Genomic DNA, 27078 nt, shown 5'->3' on the forward strand with positions numbered 1-27078 from the left:
AGTGTTTTGAGTTTCTTCAAAAAGAATCAGACAAATAAAATAGTTATCTCCTCTGTTTTGTCTTTTTTACTTAGAATATGGTAACAGTAATACATTTGGGATGCTGCTAATTTAACAGCATATTCTTCAGTAGAAAACGTGGTTATTAGAAAGACAGGTATGAAAGCATATTAAAATACTAGTCTCTAAACTTGTAAAACTCGAGAACAAAATTTTTGTTCATTTCTTATGCCTGGCATTAAACAGACCCTCAATAAGACAGAACTGACCTAATTAGTGCGCTACATCCTTATCTGTATCAAGGCAATTTACTATCCTGGGCTAAAAACCATGTTTATCCTTGGGTTGAATATGCTCGGCTTTGAGTAGCATCAATACAGAAGGGAATAATAATTTACACATAGATCTAGAATGGCAATTCACTCAAATTAGCCCCAGATTTTGGGGGAGGGGGACAGAAAGCAGCTGGAATATTACCTCTGTACTTCACAGGTACTTAAGTGAGACAGCCAGCTTGTATGTCTGTAGAACCCCAGAATAAAAGGCATTGTCCCGGCACCGTCTAAAACCAGAAAGACTATCCTATTCTTTCAAAAAGCTTCCCCAGATCCCTACCACCTAGGCTTGATGCAGCATTTGCACTGCTACATGGAATTTTTTTAATATTTCTCTTTACAAAATAAATTTCATCTAAAAATATAAACATAAGTGCAAACAACAATAAAAAACATGTTCAAATTAAAGTATCATTATAATCTGAATGATAAGACCACTTTTCTGTAATGTCATTGTGCTTACAAAGAAAATTTGCTGGGAGCATACAGCAGTTCTCTTCTGACAATGTGTGCAAAACGAACTGAGAAACTTAAGCTAAGAATACTGCAATAAGAACCAAAAGATCATAAGAGCCACACAGATAAACTGAACCCATGTTTGGCTCCATCGAAAAGGAACAGTAAACTCATAGCACTTTAATCCTACCACTGCCGCTTGTCTCCCCAGCAGTGCAGGGAGAGCACCCACATAAAGCACCTCCCACCTCTGCATGCTGCCAAAGCCCCACATCTGTGGGTTAGATACAAAGTTTGTGCAGGCTGAATCCAGCCCACAGGCTATAGGTTGCCAACCCCTACACAAAATTGATTCAACACTTCAACTAGTGGCAGAAATTACACAAATTGGTCCAGGTGATTGGAAACTGGTTTAAGGTAAACCTGGATGGATGTAGTATCAGGTTTAACTAATTTACGTTAAATCAGTTTATTGAACTTCTGTCCTAGATCCCCTCCAGATTCAGGCTGTCTGCTCTAGCAGAGCAGTGAGGTGTCCTCTAGCGCCCCCTGGCTTCTGGCCTGGGCTACTGGAGACATGTCTGCATTTCTGGAATCAGAAAGTGTTCACTTGCTTATTAGTTCAATCTACACAGCTTAAACTAACCTGTGAAAATTGAATCTATTCAGCCATGGGCTTGTTGACAGGCTATACTTAGCCTTGGCCAGCTGCATTATGGTTCTCACATTTTTTCTTATGGGTTTTGTTTTGGTTTGGTTTTTTTTGTTTGTTTTTTTTGAGTAAAAAAAACTGATTCAGCTGAATTCAGCTGATTCATCAATATACCTGGCCAAATGTTACAACAGCAGAAATTGGGGATACCTGGGTTTTCAAAGTATACACAAAGTACACAGCACTTGTTTCAAACTGCTAAAAAGTTTCATTTTACGTTTTTATTATATTTACCTATGTACATAAGCACTGGTTTCAGACTACTGAAGTTTCACTTTATCATATTTAAGTAAGCCAGTTGGCCAGCTGACTGTATGGATGAGTTTCCATTCAGTTTGTGTACTATAATGTAACTGTAAACTGATCAATAGTGGAAAGAAGGATTTGTTGTAAAACATTTAAAACTGAGTGTGAACATTTATTCAAGCCAGAATAAGTTTCCTTAACATGTTATGATTTTATGTTTTGCTACTGTTTTACCACTGCATTATCTAAGTTACTTTTAAATAAAAAAAGGCATTCAAATGAAAGATCTAATCAGTAACTGAGTAAATTATATGTGGTAGAAATATCCTTCCATCAAAGTAAAAGATTCCTTCTCTGATAAATAGACTGGTTTTACTAAATGGATTAATTTGGTAAACTACAGAGATACCACATAATAAGGTAAAAACTTAGTAAGAGACTAGTAAACTTCATGGCTTACTTATTGACTAGTTCTGTCTTCAGATAAGCATACATAACTTCGACTTAATTCAGAACAAAACTGTTCATGTGTCTAAGGCAGTAATTCTCAAGCTTTCTAAACTCAAAGCACCCTTGGAAAAAATGCCGGTTCTTAGCTTTCATTTGTTTTTTTACTACAGAAGAATATTATAGCGTTTTTTCCTGTTGCAAAGAACTCAAGAAGATCACAAGTTAGAATGTTTTTAGTACTAAGTACTCCTATTTGAAATCTCTGGGTTTATCTTGTGAATCGTGATGGCACAACTAACATGCTAACATTGCACGTGTGTAGACGAAACAGGGGCTCTAAACTGAAGTGGCAGGTTTTTAAAAACACCATTTCAATTTAGGGCGAAGTAAACCCCCGTGCCATGCACACCCGTGTCTTACCTGCCTCTCCAGCAGCAGGGAGGGGAGGGAAAGGCAAGCTGCCGGCAGACGGAGCGGTCCCTGGGCTGCAGAGAGCGGGACTGATCTTTCCCTCTGCAGCAGCAGCAGCCCTCCCCCCAGGCGGCACCCATACACAGGCACCTAGCTTGGGCAGTCCCAGGAGCCACCACAGCCACAGAGGGAAGGACTGGGTCCCTGGCGCAACTCATGCAGGCAGACAAGCTCTGATGGGGGTGGGGGAGATCAGGCTCAACACTTCTTTTTTTTTCCTTTGGTGGAGCCTGCCTTTCCAGACTGCTGCCAGGCTGCCTGCACAGTCCCTGAGCTGCACGGAGCCTGGTGCTTTGCTCCGCAGCTGTAGAGCAGCAAACTAAAACTCCTCGGAGGCGTTTTAGTTTGCTGCGCCCCAAAGTAATTTAAGGCTCATTACGCCACCAAATGTGCTACAGTGGCTGGAACTGATGCGTAATACGCCACCAATGTGTGCAAACGCCAACACCATTAAAGCAGTGCAAAACCATTTAACCCACTTTAAAGTGTCATGCACACATGCCCCTCATTTCGTCTACACATGCTCATAGTATGGCACCCTACAGCACCCCTGAAAGGATCTTATGGCATTAAGAATCACTGGTCTAAGGTTAACGGCATGGTTGGATAACAAAGCTAGTCTAACATGCCTTTGAAAAACTGTTCTGCATATTACAGCACAAGAAATTATAAAACCAATTACAATTTGTAAAATATCTGAAAAACAAAAATTTCTTAGGGTGATATCTTTTATTGGATCAACTACATAGTTGGGATATACAAGCTTTTGAAAGCAACACATTCTTTGTCAGGTCTCCTGACTTACACTACTAAAATGTCTTTAAAAAACATACTAGTTCTCCAGCTTTCAGCAAACCACTGAACAGCTATGAAACGTTCTTAGCTTACAGACTGCATTTGGTTAAAATGACAATAGTCAGTTCACTGGATGGGAATGGCTACCAGATTCGGGGGGGGGGAGTTAAATTTGTGTCATATTGAACCTACTCTCATTTCAACACTTGTGGATGGGTATCCAAAAAAAGCTAATGGATACTTCTTTGCATGTACTTGCTCTTGTTAAGTCATGGGGAAATATTATTAAAGTAAAAGTAAAGAAAAAATGTTCAAAAAATTTCAAACAAAAGCCATAAAAATAGAAGTAAAGCCATATGTTATAGGAGAACGCTTTCTGGAAATGTATACTGGGGGGAAAAATGGCATTCATTCCAATGGAATTCATTTTTTGAAATCTTATTTCAACTTTATATTTGGAATCCACCTGGCCACTGTCCATATTATTACATGTTCATTATAAAATGTTTTATTTTTCACTTCTTTTTAATAAAAGTTACGTTGGCACTTAACCCTATTTCTAGATTTCTATAACATTTAGGTTTAAGTATTATAACATGGCATAAGCCATCTGTGGCACGGCACTGTCGGTGCCTGCCACTTTAAGGGCCGAGCCAAGCAGCCAGCAGGTGCTTACTTGCAGCAGCCATTTTTAGATCCATGGCTGCTTATATAAACAGAGCAGTTCGCTGCTGGCAGAGCAGGCATTAACATCGCCTGGCTGCTAGGCTGAACACAACATCCTGGGGTAAGAGCAAGATCTGTAGGGGACGGTTTGGAGGCTCCTGGTCCTGGGCATGACCTAAAACTGCACCCTGCTGGGAGTGGGTGGCCTGGTGGGGCTCCCAGTGGCACGGGAGCCCCCAGGAAATGCCAGACCAGTCATCACCCCAGTGAAAGGCGAATAGGGGTGCCTTAACCCCAGCCCTCACCTTCAGGTGGGCCATATTTCATTGCAACAGAGTATGCCAGGTAAGCTTCTGGAGCTGCCTGAGCCTGCTGGGGGTGTGACCCCGCAGGGCCAGGCATGCATCCAGAAGCACCTGAGCTGGGAATGGGGGATCCCAATCCCCAAGTGCAGGCAGGAGGTATAAACCCAACCGAGGGACTCGACTGGTCAATGCTGGGGCCAGGACCGGAACAGTCAAAAGGGCCAGGGGCCCACCGTGAGGGACGCCCACGATAAGCAAAGAAGTTTGGGGTCCCGACTGGCCTGAGATGGGGCCAGGGCTTACGGAAGCCAAAGGTCCCATGATTGGGGGCCACAGCTAATGGGCGAAGAGGACGGTTGAGCCAACTGCCTGAAATGCCATCTGTGAGGCCTGTGCCACAGTGTAGGGGTAGAACAGAGCCACGGATAGCCCCCCCCCCCCAATAGGGTGAAAAATGGGCAGCCTCCTGCCTTAATTAACAACCTAATTAATTACAACAAGATATGGCAGGAAAGACAGGTGGGCAGCAGGCCCAGAGGCAGGTGGGAAACTAGTTCTGTGGCTAGCAAGGGACCCCCACTTTGCCACACCATCTACCTGCTAAATTATTTCTCTCATTTTTATTTAACAATTTTGAAATAATGAGCTGCAAAAACAGACACATTCTTCCTTGAGATGCTTTTTTTTCCTTCACTTTTTCTGAAGTTTTCTAATGCAGTCACAATTTTGTTCACTCATATCTGTCATCAAGCCAACCTGGGGCTTAAAAAGAGAAAAACAGACAGACACACATTTACAAATAAAGTAACCGGATTGATGAGCACTCATCGGATAACTCTATTCTGAGAGAGAGGATAGTTCCTAATGGTCTGCCAGGAACTGGTAGGACTGTTGTTTGACATAGTCATTTTAAACACAAACTCACAGTTATCTGCTGTTCCACCTACCTTTCAGTTCCCATCTGACCCATTTCTAACAACTAACATGGGTTTCTTCATTATCTTCTCTTCCTGCCTTCTTATTTCCCAAATGTCCCATTCCTCTGCTAAGGGGTTGGGGGAGGAAATAAGTTGCCAAGCTGACATAAGGAGCTTTAAAATTCCAAATGTCTAATACCAGTGGGGGAGAATTTCCAGGCTAATGCAGGAAACATCTTTGCCTCCCAAAGTTCAAAACAACTCTGGATGCATCCACCACCACAGTGGAGGGGATGAATAAAAATATAAAAAACAGCATTCTAAGCAAGAGAGATCTGTAATGTCCCACAGAAAGTTCCATGTGACTGCTCTTCAACTCATTGAGACAGGGACTGACCGCAGACTAACAACATGCTTCTTACTGAATGTCTGACTGACCTTAACGTGACTTCAAATAATTTCACTAAAGCACAAGAATATGAAAAGCAGTTGGCCAGCTATTCTAGACAATTCCTTAGTCTGACCTAATGTGCTGATGTTAAAACAAACTGACATAGGGTTGAGCTTTTGTCCTCATCAAAACATATATTTATAAAGATATCTTTGTTTTTATTTGACAATACTTTCAGCATGACAGTAAGTGACAGGTAACTTACTACCCTGTGCCCAGCTCTCAAAAGATTAACCCTTTACTACCTAATGTACCCTCTCCCCTTATGACTGTACTCACCAACTGCCTTTTATAGCAAATCTGTGGGTAAAAACAGACACTGCCAAATGAAGTGGAGCAGCTGATCTGCTTTACTGGGTGATGTGTTCCCCTTACCCAGGGATTCCCCACATCCCTCACTGTCCTGTTCCTCCTTGCTGGGACATAAATCAGCTCATGCCACGTGAAGAAGCACGGGGCACTGTGTGTACCAGTACAGAGATGCAGGACAGCATGATACCCAGGGAATCTCCAGCACCCTGTGCCTCCATGCTAGAACCTGCACCAGATCCTGCAGTAACCCATGCTTCATGCAGATGTACAAGTCAGCACATGACCCATCACAGAGGCATGGGGTGCTGGGAATTCCCCAGTTCCCACACTGCGCTGTACCTCCACACTAAGATCCGCATCAAGCCATATCTCCATATGAAGCATGAATCAGTGCAGAGCCCAGCAGAGGTACCAGCATGGAGGCACAGGGCTACATAGGTCCCCACATGGAGGCACGAGGCACTCAGGATTCCCTGGTTCCTGTGCCTCCATGCTGTGATATGCAGAGGCTTTCCCTGCTTGCTGAGACATACCCCTGGAGATCCTAGAGCAGGCCTCTGAAAGTGGGGGGCCCTAACTTTTCCTGTTTACAGAGATGTGCCCTGAGATTCCCTGTGGTGCATCTCTGTAAGTGAGGAAAATTGAACAGGTGCTCCTGGGGGCTTGAGGGGTCCAATCCTGTCCATGAATTCACAGGGTATGCAGGATCAGGTTTCTCAAGACACCAAAGCATCTGTCCTGGGCAGCTGGAGAGTGTGGGCAGCTCTGGGCTGCCTGCACTCTCCTACCATAGGAGAGAAAATGAGATACAGAGAGGTTAACTCTGACTGACTCAGCAGATGTCAGAGCAAAAGACATGACACTGAGCCTCAGTATCATACTCTAACTTGCAGATCATGCCACTCCCATAGTTCAGTGCTACGTTAATCTGTCAGAATACCATAGAGCCCAAAGGAATATTACAAGGAATATTTGTGTGAATAAGCAATGACTATTCATGTCATGGCTGCAAAATAAGGCATAGAATTGTCTTTTAAAGCTTATTTTACTTCTCCCTACCCTCAAGGTTCAAAATAATTCTATCTGCATTTTTGTTTTATTGGTGATCAAAATTATAATATGCTGTACACTGTAATAAATGGAAAAGCAAATAAAACATTTTGGCTATTACAGCGTATATTTTAACTGTAATAAAGATTAGGCATAATTAGGACTTCAAGGGGTTTTTTTCTGCATTACATCTATAAAAGTTTTCTAACAAGAAATTGTTTCTCAGCTTTCTAATTCCAAAGCTGGATGCCAGCAAAAACATCTCATTACAGATGATGCTACTCTTATAACTATGCATTTCCCATTTCCATTTATGCTATGCAACAGGAGTCAGCAAGGTTTTAATGGGGAGGGGTGGGAGGCTGACAAGGGGACCAGTGCTACTGGATGTAACCCCCTGAACTGCCAACTGGCAAACCAGCAGCATGGGACTCTGCCTCAGGCTGGATCATACCTTTGCAACCTCGATCCAACCTCTCTGTGAGGCAGCTCCAGCTGGTGAGCTGTAGGTTACCAACCCCTGCTACGAGCATTCCAAACAGTGAAATCTGGTGGTACAAATCCACTTTCAAACTTGCACAATGACACAAGAAAAGTAAAAAGTGTAGATTAAAAAAAGGAATATGTTAAATGGTAGTGTGGAAAAAAATGGCTCTTCTTCTGTCAAGTTAGGGACTGGGCTGGAGGGATCAGAGGGGTCAGAGCTAGAGAAATAGGAAGTAGAAGGTAAGGAGAGAGGGGGAAGGGGAACCTGGAGGGTCCGGTCTCTCCTGTGCTCTCTCCTGAGCCACATACTCAGGTCTCTCCCATTCCTCCACACCCCCCACCCCAGTCTCCCCCTCACTCCTCTGGCTGCAAGCCCTCTCCCCAAACAAGCCATTCCAGCCCAAGGCAAGGGTGGCTCAGCTCTGACTTTAGCTCTGGCTATGGCCCTGGGCTCAGGGCTGAACTGACACCTGCCCTGGGGCTGGTACTCAAATCCAAGAGGGTGGGGGGTTTTCCTCATGCTGACTAGGTGGAAAACTCTGTCTTGGATTCAAGTAAATACAGTAATCTAAATTACTGTTTTTTAACCCTTTAATTAACTCTGAAATTAGCTTTAACTGGCTTAGATTTTCATGTTTCATCTGTAAATCATTCATAACCTTACACAGCACTTCTGTATTTCCTGGAATTAAAAAAAATAGTGAGCTCCATCTTGGATTCAAGTACAAGGCAGGGAAGGGGGCAGGCAGCTGCTGTGGGTCCAAAGCTGACTGGCCCCAGCCCAGGCTAGGGACTGGAGTCGCAGCTATAGCAGCTGCCTTTCCCCCTGTCACCTCTGCCCCTCTGCAGCCTCTGTCCCTACTCGCCACTTGCTGTCTAACACACGTCCAGCCCCATTCCATCCAGGGGCATGGAGAATAGAATGGCTCCAGGCTCAGCCCATCCATAAAGCAGGGGTTGCAGCAGCCGGAGTTTCTACTGCCATGACTGCAATCCTTGAAGCGTGGCCAGGCCACGGCCAGAGCTACATGCCCTGAGCTAAAATGGGCTAAAATTGAACAATAAATGGCTGAGGGGGGTGTGGAGCAGAGGCTGCAGGAAAGGGCAGAGGCTGCAGCAGGAGCAGATGGGAAGCAGAGTTAGCAGGACACAGGCACCATGGCAGGGGGGAGGGGGCAGATACTGGGAGAGGGAACCCATATAGCAGAGGGGAGGGACAAGTGGTGGGAAGGACAAAGGGCAAGGGCAAGGCTGCTTGCCCCCACCTCCCACTGCTGCTCCTTTACCAATTGTAGCAGTGCACAGGATGAATTTAAGATGACCCTCCAACAGTTAGATTCCATACATGGAAAATTATAACAAATTTATACATTTTCCATGTATAAAATCCAATCATCAGAGGGTTACCTTAAATCCAAAATCATCTTAGATTTGGTAAATAAAGTACCTTCGGCAGACTTGCTCCTCAAGTAGTTGAGTCATTTTATGAAAATCAGTTCTGAGGAGTACAGTTAGGGTTAAGAGATATTCAAAGTGAATTTGTAATTATGATTACAAAGCACAAGCTACATTTTGAAGCATCCATACAATTCAAAACACCAAAGACTTGGACTCCATCAAATAATATACTCTCCCTACAACCTACCCCTACAAACAGGGATTGTTGACTGTATGCATTTCTCAGGTTGAAAAATGAAAAGAAACTAATTTGTTTCTGTGTAGTTTTGATTTCCATTTGTTTTTACCTGTGCTTTGCATAAAGAGGTTGTATACTGCCCACAATTGCAATACCACTGGATTGAGCTTGCCAGCCTGCCCCCAGCTCCATGCGTGCCAGCTGGATTCACATACCAGACCATGTCATCTGCCCCACAGGGCTTTGAAAATGTGGCAGTGTTAATTGCTCCACTCCCTCAACACAAAATTTCCAGACTTTTGGGGAGCCCCACAGACTGGATCACATGGCTCCACAGGCCAGATCTGGCCCATGGGTCAGGGATTCAGCACCCACCCCTGGTCTAATATATTGTACTCTATGTAGGAATACATGTTTTGACTTCAGAAGATTAAACTAGGGCAGCTAATATAGCTGCCATTCACATGTTCCAAGATGACTTAGGCAGAGAGCCTATTATAATAGCATTCTATTTTCCACATTCACTGCTTTTTAGTTTTCAATTAAAGGTTACAATTTGATTGTAACCTATAAAGCCATAAATGGTTCAGGAGGCAGTTGTATAATCAATTGATTAAATGGTTCAGGATCCAGTTGTACAAGCAACTGATTCTCTTTCCTAGTGAAAATACTGCAACTTAAACCAGTGACTTAAACCATTTACACACAGGGGAGCCAAAAGACAGAAGAATGCTGTCGAGGCTTCTTCTGTGAGAAGTTCTCCTTGGCTGTGAAATTCATTTAGCCACATTATTAAGCTCCTGGTTAAACTGCAAAGTACACCTTTATTTTTTGTACATTTGGACAGAAGATTATTCACATATTGGAGACAACTGGATTCACTGATGAGCACTGTTGTATCTTTTGTGTTATATATACAGACAGCCGGTTAAGTATGCCATTTTTGTTTAACTTCTACCTGAGCTACTTTTTCGTTTGTTTGTTTGCTTGGTTGAGGGTTTAAAAAATGATACTTTTTTCTTAGAACAAAACTTTAAGGAAACATGACCAACCAAACTGAATTACACACACATTACTACATACTAAATTACATCCCTAACAAGTTCCTCCTCTCAAATATTACAACTTCCCTTTTACATGTTTCTGTCTCCTTACATTAACTATGCTTCCTACCTATCTTCTTGCCAACATTCTAGTGTCCAGACACGTTTTACAAAATTAATTTTTGTATTGATGGCTCTGCTTTCTAACCCCATCTAGATGTGTGTATGGACAACTTTCCTTGCCCTCTCATAACATTTTCAATTTCCGTGAACACATCTGAAGATTGTTATTTTTGTATCAAGATTCAGTAGCATGTTTTATAGAGCCTTCCATGTATTACAGTCACAGAATAAAATGGGTCCAAGAAATATAGAAGGTAGGGCACATTTGCACCTTACAGACTAACTAAATCAGAGATGTATACAATAAGCTCTCATAACTAGCAGCTTACTTCATCAGATACTGTGAAGGGACACCTAGGACATATTACACTGCACAGTGGAAGAGTGATAACAATAGGACAAATTTTAACTGTGGATTCATAATATAGTCTACAAGTCTGTGTCTGTATTATTTTTAATATGTGCTCAAGCCACATTATAATTATATGAAAATACTTTTTTGCTCATAATATATACTTTTTGTTTAAATAATCCATCTCTATCCAATTAACTTGCACTGCAAGTAAGCTGTAATTTTAATAAAGGAATAAATAAGACACTGTCAACTTACTGAGGCAGCTCTTCTGCAGTTAACATCACGATCAAACACTGCAGCTATTACCAAAGCACTGAGAAAGGAAAACACAGTGTATAAGTAATGCATGCATAAAGATTAATAATGTACAAGCAAAGCATCACAGTATTAAGCTTATATTAAATATTCAAGATTCCCTGGAAAAGGATGCTTAAATTATCTTAATGAAAATCAGAGTTGTAACTTGATATTTCCTTGTATTCAATTAGGTATTTCCTTGGGCTGAAAAAAGTTTTCCCTCAACTGTCTGTGGAAATGTAAGAGCTGTGACTGAGTACACCTTATGTCACTTTATATTGATCTGGGAAGACATACTACACTGTGACTACCCACCAGTACTGATACATTATTAAACATTTTTCAAATGTTTTAAGTTCTTTGTAGCATAAAATCATCCATACAGAATAAACAGCGTGCTATTGCCTTTACAGATTGTCTCTGTATATCTGGTCGATTCACAGCATAGAATCATCTCAATTTACATACTGATAGTAAGGCAACTTGAATATTAAAAGATGTATACTAGCCAACTAGCAATTTTAGGGGATGCACTTTCTACAGTATCATGAGGTTTCATATGCGCATGCCTGAAGTGTCTTATAATCCTCAGATGAAATGGAGTTATACACAGCTATATTTTAAAGAGCTCTTTGGGGAGTGGCAACAGGAAACAATCCAAAGATCTTTACCAATAGCTTAACTGCTGCATCTCTAGTAAGAGTGCAAAACCTAATTTACCACAGCTAAAATTATGCCAGGGATGGCCAACCCGTGACACACATATCACAAATGGCAGATATGGCCACTTTGTTGGCACATGGTAGATCTGGCAGGGAGCAGGAACAACAGCCCAGATAAGGCAAGGAAGAGAATAGAGCAGTAGAGCAGGCAGGGAGGAAAGAGCAGAGTAACACATCAGGAAGGAAAGAGCAGAACAAGGGATCAGGCAGAAGAAGGGGGTCAGAGTGGAACTTGGGAAGGAGCTTTCCTTTGTGGCATACCAGCCAAAAAGATTGGTCCCCACCTTATGCAGAGGTAGATATAATATTTCACAGTTCAAAGATAATCAAGTCTCTTCTCACACTGGCTAACCGATAGTAGGAGAAACATATACTACTGCAAAATGAAAACTCAGAAGCTGGTACACCCTGGCCGTTCTGATTAATGACCATTAGGCACCAGTCAGTCTGTCTATCTGAATCCATGGGGTGGCTTAATTATGTTGCAACAAGAGTTATAACACCATTAACACTATGTCACTGTTTGCTGATTTCCAAACTTTTCAGTATTTTAATATACAAACATCAATTACAGAAATATGTTTTTATTTTAAATGTGCTTTATACCACAGATGTTTTAGACATGTTAAAATAAAACAAACTTAGGATTTCCAGACATTTTAAGAAAATAAAAGTTTTAAGCAAATAAAAACAAAATTTTATTTTTCAATAATGCCTCTTAATTCAAATATCAAACAACAAATCAGACAGTATCAGAAGACATCACTACTGAGAGACTGTGAAGGACAAGACTGCACCCTAAAACAAAATAACTGACCGGCTCCAATGCCTTAGGTTATAGTCCTGAGCAACTGATGACTGATTTTTTCAGTAAAGTTTTGACATAGGGCTATGCAGGAAGGTTTTGAGTCAGTGAGATTATAACCATATCCACATTTTATAAAATACACTTATTAAAATACTGTTTAGTAGTATCACAAATATTCTAATATAATAAAGTGCTTAGTCTGTCTGTCTGTATGTCCATAACATTTTGGGGCAACTGTGCATGTGCCACCCAGAGGGCTGGCGGCAATTGCCTGTGGGGGCTCCACCTCCTCGGGCAGGGAGGGAGGTGCCACCACCTCAGGCAGGGAGGCAGGAGCCGCTGCTCCACAGGAGGAAGCAAAGGCAGGGGCAGGGAGGCAGACGGGGGGGAGGGAGGAGCCGCTGCAGCCACCTCCTCAGGGAAAGGGAAGCCCCATTGCTCTGCAGGAGGAGGCAGAGGCGGAGGCAGGTGGGAAGGAGGGAGGAGCCGCTGCCACTGCTGCTGCCACCGCTACTTCCTCAGGTGGAGGGAAGCTCCGCTGCTACACAAGAGGAGGCAGAGGTGGGCGGGCAGGGGGAGGAAACTGCCACTGCCACCACCTCCTCAAGCAGAGAGAAGCCCCCTTGCTCTGCAGAAGGAGGCAGAGAGTTTGAAATTGAAACGTAAAAACTTTGGAATCCCCCTGACACAAAGGCCTCTTATTTTTCATCAACGTGTGTTGGATTCTCTCTCTCTCTCTCACACACACGCTTTTTTTTTTTTAAAGAAACAATGACCAGTGAAAACCCTTCTAGCAAGAACTGCATCTACAAAAATATAAAGAAAAATGTGCTGAAAAGTAAGAGAAGCATATTTCTGCTTTAGGTTTCCAGAAGTTTAATATGAACAAGGACAAGTTCAAAGCCTTATTTAATAAAATCATGAAATATTTTGACAAACAAAACTCAGAAATTAATCTACTGACTTTACAGTAGCACAGTTCTGTTGAGTGTCTGGCTTCTCAGCAAGTAAAAATATATGGAATTCATGATCACTATTAACTGTTGCGCTCAGTTTCAGCTTTTTCCATACGATAACAGTTGTATGCTACTCCTTTAAAGCCCATCAAACTGGGTTACTAAATTGTTCAAATAGAATTCATTTTAAATGAGTGCACACACAGTGTACTACTACTATAACATGCAGATTAGCAAGGAGAGCAATGTGTCTAAGATGAAACATGTTTTAGGCGTCTACACCCGTCTGCTTTCATTGTGGGAGTTTATGTGATACTCCACCAGGATTTCCTAACATAAAGCAATCATTCGTGTCAAACAAAGTGGGATTTTTTTTGTAAGCCAGGTAACGAAACATGTCTCGACTTGTTTGAAACTTTCCGCACCTGACTTCTAATAGGTACAGCAAAGAATGACTTGCACCTTTGAGTCTCCAAGACACTTTTGTAGTTCCTTGAAGTATATTTAGTCTTTTGAGCAGGCCAGGCAGGAAAACAAATGACAGAAAAATTATTTTAAGCACAGGCTGCTCCCTCATATCAGAAGTTTAATTGCTTCCAGTGCAGTTTAGAAGGGGGCACATTCCATACCACCACACTACTTGGGGTAGACCCTCCTCAGCCTATTCTGATCTCATTCCCTTTCTTCCTGACCAGGTAAAAGAGGTGAGGTTATACAGCTCATCAAAGCAGAGGACATTTCAGGTCTCCCCCTTCCTATAAACACATAACCCACCAGGAAAATCCCAATCTCATTTGCCTCTGGGACCACTCCTTATAACTTTTACCTGCACAAGACACTATTAATCCTATTTCAAGGAATCCAACTTTTCTTTCTGAAGCTATGAAGAGGGGGGGAAAAAATCACTTGAACCTCTTGTCAATCTGTCCCAACAAGAAAAAAATGGTTTTGCTTCTAAGAAGGCAATTGGCAAGACTAACAGCATCACAGAAATAGGATTCTCTTACTACAACTAAGGGGAGGGAAGTTATTATAGCTAACAGAAGCAAAAGGGCTTTTGAAAAGCCTCAGTAAGCTTAAGTACAAGGGGTAGGGGGGAGCAGCCTCAGGTGTGTCAATGAGCAGGCCCAATCCCCTCTGCTCCAGCCAATAAACAGTGTCTGAAAAAGGGACAATTCCATTTCTTTAACACATCCTTTCACAATCCCTCAATGTTCCCCAGATCAACCATGTTATTTGTAACAGTTCTTAAGTGAAAAATTCTAAATTCATATCAATATCAGCTACATTACATGAAAGCTACATACATTTTAGTAAATAAAGATCTTGGTAAAAAAAAAACTAGTAGGAATGCAAATAAAAAGACTGAATACATTGTCAATAATTTTAAAAGGAAAATAGGGCACACCCTTTAAACTCATGATTCACATATAGCACACAGCTTTACATTAGAGAAAAGCAAGACAAGCACTTGTGTACAACTCCCTTCTCAAGAAAGCATACAACAAACAGATTTTTTGTACACAGAAGTTATTCTCAATGTTTCATCATGGCACAAGATGTAGCTCAGAGCAATACTTCAAATTTCCTGATTCTGCAGGACAATCTTGCCCTGGGGCAAGCTACATCAGTTTATCCAACAACCACACCTTCCTTTTTTTCTCTCACCACAAACAACGCACCACCGCAGGGAAGGCAGAGTTGCCTGCACTCACACACTGTGTGCATACACACTTGTGTCATATAGCACAATGCTAAAGTGAGTGAAAATAGCTTGCACTTAGATCTCACCAGAAAGAAAACAAATGCCAAGAAAAATTAATTTACTGACAGGTTGTGTCATTTTCTTCAAGAAAATTAAAATTTATTATAACTAAGCAATAGTTTCACATATTTAAATAAGTGCAGTGGGCAAGAACTGAAGAACTAAAATGACACAGTTTATACAAATAGTAGAAATACTTTTTTGCGCTGACGTTTTAAACAAGCTGGCAAAACAACTCTACTTCCGAGTGCATTGATTCTTACACAAAATGCACTTACTTGATTTATTTTCCTAGGGAAACAAGAAAAGAATTATCCTTATAAAATTCATAGGTCTTAAACTATATATAACTTCTACTTTCTAATCCACAAGACATATTCAGTAATTTTATTTATTTTTAATCAAGCATTATAAACAAAGGGTAACACTCTTTTAGACAGTCTTAGCACAATATTTTTGATGTATAAAAATATTTTAGAAGGTAGACAATCCTAAAAATCCAGGGGTTTACTTAATTTTTAATGATCATTTTACCTAGCATTTACTTTCTGTACTTCATATGGGCTTGTAATTTAGACAGGAGAGGGAAGGCTTTTGAAACTAGTTAAACTGGACTTAAAAAAAACACAGTACTACAATGACACCTGTGTTGGTTCAGATCCCAAATTAAGGGCAGAAAAGAAAATATAGCCAAGATAAATATTTAGGAAAGTGTGTTAGAATTCTGAGGCAAAGATTTTTAACAGAGCTTTCCATTTGTCTGAAACTTCTGTTTGTCAAGAAGAATAGTACTGAGTTGGAATACCAGATCTACAGATACTGTCACACGCTTGCCATATCAGTATTCTCTACAAATACCCATCTTAGTAGCAACGCATGATGAACAAGGAGAAGTCATAAATCAAAGAAGATTTATTTAAAGTAAAACAATATAATCATATTAATATATTTTTGTTTTTAAAAAGTCTTGACACTGGTAAAAAAAATGGCATATTTACTCCTCTGTTCATCCACAAAATAGATTCAGGATGGGAATAACAAAGCATGTTTCCCCTCCAAAGTCTAACTAATAGAGAGTAAATGCTTGTTAAAAAAATTGGTAATATTTTTCCAACCAGCAAAAGAATTTCACTTTATAACCACTGTATCACAACCTGAATTGGAAGTAGGGCAAGAATGAAGTTCAGTTAGCATGCTGCTTTAATACTCGGCTGAAACTCCAGACAAGAACGTTAATTTGTGCCAAAAGTGATTCAGAGATGAAAAGGATCATCACTTAATTACATACCTGCTCAACAACTTGTAGTTACTACCATACTTGCACTGAACTTGCTCTGCAACCACCACCACCTTGTTTTTCAAGTCTGATTCATATTATTCAGTAGCTTCTTACATGTCATAATACCACTCTCAACTATAACAGCATCTGAGCACCTCCAGCCAGCCAAAAAGACAGCGTTAAGAAGGACAAAGGATGATGCTTCCCAATTTTATCAACACGGAAAACAGTTTCAGCAGCATATAATTGCATGTGTTTGTAAAGATTCAACATTTTTAAATATTAAGTTATACAATATATTATTTTCCTGTAACAATTGTATTAACTTGTTTTCTTATAGGGAAAAAGACTCTTTCCCCACTGTGATCAAATTAGAATGAATATCAAGTGCTTTGTTCTAAGATGCTGAGTTTTGTACCTTCAACGCAGCAATAATTTGCATGTGGCTAAAAGTATGATACTCTTCTTTAAATGAAATAGTGACACACCTTGGGCTAGATTAAAAAATAAGTGTGTAGTCACTGGCTTGCTGACACACACAGTGAAACCATGTGTCATAATGTATTTGAATATGTTCTGCTACCTAATGCCCACAGAGGGAACTTCACTGTAGAGCGCTCAAACTATCTATACTCAGAAAAAGGAAGCAGCCAATGTAACTATAAGAAACTTTTAATATAAATTTATTACAAGACAATTTCCACCTGAAGTATCTTTCAGCTATGCTAGTATACACTGCTTACATGTAAATAGATATAGCCGATCACTGATCAAACCACACCAGACCTAAGGAATTTCTACAGCATCTTCTTATTCAGCTGAGAATGTAGCGATACTGTGATTCGATGTTTACACTAAAGGACTGAAAGCCAAAAGACTGGCCAACTGGAATTTGCTTGGCCTCATGTCTATGAATAACACACGCAGCATGTTTCAAACAGCTTTGTGATATCAAAGGAAAAGCATAAACAGATGATAGCTGAATGGAGAGTCTGCATCCTACATATAGACCCAGATTACCATGGTAAAGTAAAGGAGAGAATGAGCAAATTGTGTCTCGCATGAAGCATTACAGACAAGAGAACAGTATAAGAAAGGAGAACTGACAGCTCAGAAGTTATGGCTTTAGTGTTTTTAGCACTGGTAAGGCCTCACCTGGTATAGTATGTCCGGTTTTGGGTCACACATTTAAAGAAGAACACGGGCAGTTTGGAAAGAGCACAGGAGGAACTTTCTGACTATGAAAGGGGTCAAGCTTTGGAACAAGCTACCTCAAAAGAGTGTGGAATCTCCATCCTTGGAAGTTTTCAAGAGCAGGTAGGAGACACTGGCTGGGATGGTTTAGTCAGGGATGATCCTGCCTTGAGCAGGAGGCTGGACTAGATGATCTTGTGAGGTCCTTTGCAGCCCTATTTTCCTATGATCCTACTATTATTATTCCTCCAGTTTCATTAAAGCAAGAGCAAAATAGTTTTAGATAGAAGTATAACTTCAGATATTTCATCAATTTTGTCAAAAGAAACCAGGATGAATCTCATAACCAATCAAAGAGTCAGTACCATAAAGATACTGATGAAGTTTGTAACAGGTTTAATTATAAAGGATGGAAAATAGGAATTTTTTACCTAGATCACTCTAAGAAAATAATGCTGGTTGTTAGGCAGTGCTTAGTGACATGCCCCCAACATCAGTAAAAGCAGAACCCCCCGCTGGGTCACTACAACCAAGCATGCATCTGGAAATTGAAAGAGAAGCAGCAGCTTCTTCCTTAGACCCTCCTCCTGCTGCTTCCTCCATCAGTGCACCACTTCATGAATATATTTCTCAAATCTAGAACAGCTTATCAGTTCCACTTTTCTTGCACTGAACTCCAAAAGACTTCATAGCTGCTTGGAGTCATGTTTTTCCAGAACTGAGAACAGAATGGGTGGGGAAAGAGAGAGCACAGAAGGCTCCTAATCAAGCAGTACTAGGAACCAATTCCTCCACAGTGCTTGCTTATGGATTCTTTGGATTTATTCTTTATTTTGAAGTGACAGGTAAACAAATGAAAATGGAAGCATTACACATAATAAGTAATTATTTGGTCCCTGTTTTGAAAAGGCATTAACTGTACCCTTTGAAAAAACCTGTAAGGAAATATATATTTTAATGATCATAAACCTAGGAGATTTTGTTTAAAAGATTTTCTTTTTCCAGGGCTAAAGTTATATTACACTATTTTTATACCTCAATTGAGACTCTTGGTACAATTTCTAGTACCATAAAAACTTCACTATAGAATCTTATTTCAAAAAATTTAATTTTAATTAAAAAAAAAACCCTAAAAATCTGTTCTTCACAGAGTAGAGATAAGAACAGTTAAACTTTTCACAACTTGGCTAACTTCATTCATATCACCCAAGTTAAATGAGCATTTTTAAGGGAGATTATATAGTCCCTTGTGAGAGGAGAGGCAAAAGCCCCCCCCAACATGGCCGCGGATCCCTCCCAACAAGTCTCGATACTTACCACAGGGAAGGAGACAAGCAGCAGCTGCGGGGAAACACTGATGGAGGCTAGGCAGTTCGAAGCTGCCTGAGCTTTCGAATCAGCGAGCCCCGGGGGTGGGGCCTCGGAGAAAAGCGGGCAGCTCAAAGAGCAGCTGGAAGAGAAATCAGTGGGAGAGAGGGAAAGGCACAGCACGCCAGCTGGGAGATGCAGGTGGCGAAGCCAGGCGGCCCCAAACGCAGGGAAGGAAACTCGAGCATCAGCCGGGGAAGTCCGGCTGACAGAGCAAGGGATCCAGGCTCTGGGAGCCAAGGATCGCTGGAAAGCAGCAGCGGGGAGAAGTGATTCTCCATTACCAGCCTGAGCGGAGCCCCAACCACGGCAGGGAACTCAGGTACTGTGGCAGGGAGGGACAACGAGTGACAGCTTAGCCCCGCGGGCAGCCTGGTGAAAAGGGAGGAACAGGCGGCAGCTGTATCGAAGCCCTACGGAGAAGTGGCAAGTACCACCAGATGGTGAGATCAGGAGTGATTAGCTCCTAGTCAGAGGGATCCTGGGAGTCAGAATCCTGGGTGCCCGTCGGCAGACACCGAACACATTTTTCAGTTAAGAATTAGCTTAAGTTTCTGTTATCCCAGGCCAGGGCAGGCTTAGTTTGCCCAAAAGTTGATCCAGAAACCAGGGATCGACTCGGGAAAAATTGACGGCTGGAAAGACCCGACCCAGGTCAAGGCAGGTAATGTGGATGAGATCATTCCAAGGATGACTGCAGGGAGCAGTCTCTTCCCAGGCCATGGATGTGGTAAGGGTGGGGTAAAGGGGAGGTTTGGAGCCCCACGAAGAAAGACCAAGGTCAAGATCCCTTTTGGGACCACCAACAGGGAACTGCCTCCCCATCAATCAACATAAAAGGCGTGGCAGGAGAGTAGGGGCAGCACCTGAAACCATCTAGGTGGCCCCAGGGTGCGGTCTCTCCCTGACGTTGCTAGGGAACAAGGCACCGACCAGAAAAGGACCGAAGCCTTACATCACCTACCAGCAACATCCCTTTACAGGATATCTTATTCTTGATCAAAATGATTCAGAAAATATTTCTGAAAAGGTTGCCTAAAAGTTTTTGGATATGTAGTATCAGAACATTACAATACTAGACTCTCTCTAATAGCACTTTTCTATTTACTGCATTACCCAAAGAAAAAATTCATTGAAAATTTACTATGCTGGGCAGCAGTATCTCCACATATTCTGCAGCTCCTAAACCAAAAGGTTCACATGGTGCTATGGGCAGGCTAATTAACCCAACTGCACTGCTGTATAATCATAACTATACTGCTTCTTGTAGCCCATACAAAGCAGTGTCATGTATTTGAGAACACTGCTACCTGGCACGGTAAGTACAGTATTTTCCCCGTAGAAACTTACCTTGAAATTTGATTAATAAATGGTTTCAGTTCTAAGGGATCATAGGCACGAGCAAAGGCCCAGGAAACATAGCATGCTGCATCTCTCACGTTGGAACCCACACTGCAGGCTCCCCTCTTCTCATCATATGTCAATGCCTTTAAAATCACAGGAATAACTGTGAAATAAAGAAATACACAAAATAATTAGGAATATTATAGATAAGGAGAATACAAAGCTACTCAATGATAAGTTTTAAATGAAAATCTATATGAAAAGGTGCATATTTGCTTATGCTTAGTAAAAATTAACAAAATGCTGCTCTTAGTAGATATGAGCTATTATTTTAAAGCTAATTTAACAAACAGTGATTTGATTTAACACAACATTTGCTTCTTGCCTCATACCCTTTGTTTCTTTTCTCATCCCTCTATATCTGTACTTCAGTGATCTCACACCCAAAGAAAAGTACATGGAAGGCAACACCCTAGATTAGCAAAGATTTAAAAAGAATGTACATATATACTAATGTGTCCTCATAAGGAGTATCTTGCACTGTCCCAAACATCCTCCTAGAAAGAGCCTATTGAAAAAATGAAAAAATACAGCAGGAAGCTGTTACAAGAATAAAAGTACTTGAAATTTTTTCGACTTCTTACATTGCTGACAGACAAACATTTGATAAAAAATATTTATATGTTTGGGAGTCTTATCCTCTTTCCAAAAGAAAAGGCCACAAAAATTGCTAGGCTTAAAAAGTAAAATGCTCCTACAATGGCAAAAGCTTTCAAAATACAGCTCTTTTTGAAATTTCAAAAAACAATGTGTATATTTTCAACAGTTCATGCAAACTATAATTCAAAAATAGGTGCTAGAAGAGGTAACAGACATGAATTCTTAGTTGAAGTGTATAAAACAGGAGGCATTCTCCATTTTGAGCTACACCGTCAGTCTTACCTGCAACCATCCATCACCACCCATGCACTGTAGTAAAAGTCACCCAAGGTTAAAATAGTACATGCCTGAAAATTTTGCCTTGGGACACTTGACATGGGACAATCCTCATACTGAGGTTACATTTTTTGATCTGCTGGTTTTGAGGTGTCACAAATCAAAGCCATTTCAGCTTGATATTACCAGTGCTTCACTGATGTAACTGTCTTGTTGTAGCATTTCAGCACTGGATAGGATACTCAATCAAGCTATCCAACCCTTAAGAGTGAACACAAGAAACATTGGAAAACTTTGTCTACTTTTAGGAAGCATCATTTGTGCTGGGACCAGAGGGGCTCGGCAGAATCAGTGGTGGATGTGGTAACCAAAAGCAGCTACAGGACAAGCAGGGCTATATCTGCAAAGCCCTCACATACCTTCTGACACTGATGGCCACATTCACTGGGGCCCAACTTAAGCAGCAGGCCAGAGCCTCATATTCACCCCCCCAACTTCCAGTAGGCTACCAGGATAGAGTGGCTCTACAGGCCAGATCTTGCCCAGAGACTGTACATTTGACATCCATGCTCTAAAGCTACAGAATTACTTAAACTGATGGCAGGCAGCCTTACAAGGGGGACATTATACAGATAAATTCTACATTGTACTTTTCTCTTCCTACCACTAGACTTGCTTAGGTTCAGATTTAATTATCTGTTTTCCATCAAAATACTGATTTCAGCTAGATTCTAAAGGCACTATTTACTTTTACTACAGAAATGTGGAACTGGGGGCAGTTGCTGGCATTTCAGTTCAAGTCACCCCCTGTTCTTAAAATTGCTTCTAAGAAATATTGAAGACGAGGTAGTCGATTAAGTCTTGTGGGAACCACTCATGAGGATTCTGACGATCAAATAAGTTACCAATGCCAACTTGTAAAATGATCCATGTTCTTTAGCTCTAATAGCACAGTATCTTTTCACTCAAGCAGCTTATAAGGAGGACACAGAAGTATCTGGTGATTAAATGGCAGAGGGATCTAGCAGCATGTATTTTGTGCTTTATTCTTATATTTATAGAAGCTATATATATATGGATGTACTTATATTGATTACAGAATGGGGTGGTCATTCACAAGGCTAACAAGTTTTGTCTTGCTATCACATTCTGGCAGAGGTATTCAGGACACTGGCAGCTAACAATTAGAAAGCTGTCTTTTGCTAGCTTCTCAATTAGCTTCACTAGAAAAAAGAGAGGTAGACACAACACAGTATCTAATGAACTTGCTGAACTTCAGTGATGGGAATTTTGGATTTCTTGTTGTTTATTAACGGACAAACGACTACAAGTTTTAAGTCATGGAGTGGTAGATTTCCTTAAGATCCTTTTCCCTCTCTGCTGTTTAGGAAGGGCAGGGAACAGTTACAAGTAGAAGCTCAAGAGCTCAGTGCTTCTGTTACAGACTGTGGGAATGAGTAAAATTCTTGGAAATTTGATCCAAAATAGCCTGATTTTGGTGACTCTGAAGATAACTTTTACAGGGGCTTTAGGACAAGAAATTGCTTAAGAACAATTTTGAGGAAAGTATAGATTATAGGGATGCTGATTCAATTATTCTTGTAAGCAGTACAAAACTACTGGTGATTTCTTCATATTTATTTGTGACTCTAAATAATTATCAAAGGCACTCAAAGATAAGTGCCCGTTTGATCCGTTTGTATATATCTAAGGGCCCCTCTACATGTGCAGATAAAGGCACAATGAGATCTAATGCATGATTCATACAATCACACCTCCTGCCATGCCACACACGCATGGCAGGAGGTATGATTGTGGGATTACATATTAGCTCCTGTCGCACCGTACCGCTGGTGCAGGGGGAGCCTGGGATCACACTGCAAGCCCCATAGCTGACAGGGCTCTGTGCGCTTGCTTTGGGGGCAGAATTCCTTGCATTCACCCTGCTGCAAGCCCCATAGACAATGTGGGCTGTGGGGCCCACAGAGGGGCCAGCACCAGGAAAACTGCCCCCACTGCAAGCATCATCAGCTGCCAGGCTTGTAGCGGAGAGAATGCTGCCCCTGCTGCGAGCCTCCTGAGATGTGGGGCTTGCAGTGGCAGCAGCGGGGAGAATGTGGCTCCTGCTGTGAGCCTCAGGAGGTGCAGAGGTGTAAGCAGCAGCAGCAGCAGGGAGAATGCTGCCACCACTGCGAGCCTTGTGAGACGCAGGGCTTGCAGTAGTAGTGGAGTTCCCCCATTCTGGCCCCGCTGCAAGGCTCAGAGACGGGGTGGCAGGGAAAACGCTGCCCCACTGGGAGCCTCATCAGGTGCAGGGCTCACAGCAGCAGTAGCATTCCCCAGACAGGACAGCCTTTAAGTAAAAATCTAAGTTTCAGGGCTTGACGTCCCCACCACAAGGAAATTTGGAGGTGATGATGCATCTTTTCTAAAATGTACTGCCTCTGCATTATGTATAGGAGACAAATCACAATGCTTGGACAGCTCACAGGCCCTAACTCCCCCGTTCTCCAGGACAAGGAAAGCTTCTGAGTTCCTCTGAATGAAACCTTTCACACAGTTCCAGTAACACACTGACAAACTTTGTCAAATATATAATTTTCCCTGGCGGGCTTCCTTTTGGCAACTGTAGTAGTAGTATTTTAAATGCACTCTTCCCTAGATGGCATGTAGCTTAATAAACTAATATTGCCTGAAGAAAAAACAGCCTCCAGGGGAAACAGAACTAAATCTAATTCTCAAACCTCTCTGTCACATAAGATTTACAGATAGCCCTTTTTCTGAAATAAAAACATGGGTCTGGAGATCTTTACATGGATCGAGCATAGTATTTGGTTGTTTAATTATCTTTGCATTTACTTGGATAATATGAGGAAAACTAAATAGTAAATAAATATCAACTAATAGCTAATCATTTTGAGATTTAACTTAATCACCACTGCAGAAAAGTCACAATAATGGGAAAGGAATATGTTACATTTTAAAATAAAACTGATTTTCATCTACTAAACAAAGCAAATATAGTCAGAATATTTATGGTGTACCCATTATGTCCACAAACATTATATAAAACCATTATACTATTCCTATTCAGGGGAAAATGGTACAGCAAAGATGATATTTTGGCATTTTCTTTACCATTTCTGAAAAAAATGCATTAAAAGCATTAAAACAATGCAGCCAAACTTGTTTTGAAAAATGCTGCATTAACTGGTGAAAAAAATGGAATTAGCTGGTTCTACAGGAACACTGAAACAACTCCCAGAGGCAGTTTTACAAACCTGCTGCAAATTTCCTTCAAAAGAGACTGATTACCCTAACTAATTCAGCCACTTGTGGTAATATGTCCTCTCCTTCCATCTCAAGGAGAGTCTTAACATGGTTCTTCAATACCTATAATGTGTAGAGAGAAAAACTCAGAGATTTCAATCTAGGAAAATATGCAAATAGTTTCAACATCGGACAAGGCGAGTGGGACACCAAGCCTGGCCACCAGCTATAAGGGGATGCCAGAATCTTTAGCCCCCTTGGGAGTTTTTGCCACACAGGAGCAGCCTGCACTGCCCTGCCTGGCTATAGGAGCTGGATCTGGGAGGGAGGTGGCAAGTGATCTCCCTGCCCCCTGGGCAGCCTCTGCCAGAGTCGGTGCCCTATACCCAATCCATATGTAACTGCGGGGCAGGGGAAGAGAGGGAAGAAACAAGGTGCCAGGGTCAGTTCTCAGGGAACCTGGCCATGGTGCTGCTGCTCTGAGCAGAGCCGATGCGCTGCTACAGCAATGCCAGCAGCAGCAGCCCACGAAGGTAAGCCTTCCCTTCCCCTCACCCTTGTCCCCACTTCCCCTGCTTCAGCAATGGTCAGCACACCTCATGCCCCCACCTCCAGCACTCAATGAGCTGACTATGCCTCCGAGTCTCAGTGCTGTCACTGGAATGTTGAGAGTGAAAATAGTAAAATAACCTACTCATGGTCAAAGAAAAAGCATGTATTAGTTTATAGGAATACAGTGTAATCAGAGCTAAGTGTTTTATACTCCAGTTCCATAAATCTTCCCACTTTTTGGTGTAAAGTAACATGCAATCCCACTCCAGTTCAACAGGATTATCCCTGTGCTTCATTATTAAAGGTCAAACACAATCAGGTCAAGCTGCATAACAAATTTTAGGGGTGGCACTAGGGATATGCCTGCACCAAAAGGACTGCTCTGGGGTTCAACAGTAAAGTATGACACACCCACTTTACACATGCTAAAGTTTTAAACAGTGGTCATGTAACCACCTTTAGGCAGTGCTGGGCACTGGACACTACCTAATGATCATGAACACTAAGGTAAAATAGAATTAAAAAAAAAAAAAACACACGTGCAAAGGGACAACATATTGTACCTACAGCATTTAGGTAGGTAGCAACCAAATTGTAACATCAAGGATTTGGGATAGGTAGGTGGAAACTGTTCTCACATTTTCTAAATATCATAAAAATATTTATTTAAAACCTACTGCATAAGCTTTTTCTCAGATGTAAATAGATAAGGTTTATGCTGTCACTGCTTTTTGGCACACAGAGCAGTAAAACACACTCTACAGCCTCACAATCAGCTACTGTACTTGTTCTATGACAATTTCAATTCATTGATATTTAACTGTCAAAAAATTACTATCGTCACACTGCTGTGTATATGGTTACCTTACTTCCATTTTTTACACATATCAAAAATTATATTAACCTAAAACTGACTGTTCCTGAAAAAATTAACAGCTCCAGAAAGACATTTTACAGGAAAAATAAAAGAAAAACAAAGATTGATTAGAAATGCAGAAGTAACTTTGCCAAATCCTGTTTTGGAAAACTAGTAATATGTTAAATTATTTTGAGCAGCCGAACAAATATTTTGGACATGATAATTTCTTCTAAATTTAAAAAAGGTTATTTGTTATTAAAATGCATGTTATCCAAACAAGATGATAAACAGCATCCACTCTCAATTTAATTATTAAGACAATATCCACCTGTTGAGTTCAGTGAACATTCAAGAAAATACAGTCACCTCTGCCTGTAGCCTAGAGGTATTAATAAGCACCTGTTACACTCCACCCTACCTTACCTAACAACATAACTGCAGGTTGCAACAGATTACTTTGCTCAAGTCCTGTAAAAATAGAGAAACAACTCTGACTTCCGTGTTGACAAACTTCAGACGCTTCTCTCTCATATATTGGATATGAAAACAAATACCCAGAGGATATTTAGCTTTCTAAATACAAGTGATTAGAATACTATTTAGAACAATTTTTAACTGACGATCTTAAAACACTTGAAAATATATTAATTAAACACACACTTTTTAGGGAGATCAAACATTTCACTCTAATCAGAAGGACTCTGGTGCTGGTATTCATAAGAAACACACTGGTTTAATAGTGATCTATACATACGTCAAACACAGTAAGTGGCATCAAGATATACAAGTGTCTCTTACCATGACACTTGAAGTCTCTTTACCATGAAGTTACTAGGACACTGAGCTTTCTGTTTAAAGCAAAAGTAAAATCAGTTCAAAATGGCTGCTCAATATCAGGTAAGTCAGGATTTGGGGGGGG

The 27078-nt window shown here is 41.1% G+C and overlaps 1 protein-coding gene across 1 annotated transcript in view; it reads right to left on the minus strand.

Annotated features, from left to right (window-relative positions):
- The window catches only part of TBCD (tubulin folding cofactor D), a 219281-nt gene that overhangs the window by 98574 nt on the left and 93629 nt on the right, over positions 1 to 27078 (minus strand). The window contains 2 exon segments of the mRNA XM_006028735.3: positions 11065 to 11122; positions 20549 to 20705. Coding sequence (XP_006028797.3) covers positions 11065 to 11122; positions 20549 to 20705 — 215 coding nt within the window.

This window comes from Alligator sinensis, unplaced genomic scaffold (genome assembly GCF_000455745.1).
Source record: "Alligator sinensis unplaced genomic scaffold, ASM45574v1 scaffold694_1, whole genome shotgun sequence".
Classification (NCBI taxonomy): Eukaryota; Metazoa; Chordata; order Crocodylia; family Alligatoridae; genus Alligator; species Alligator sinensis.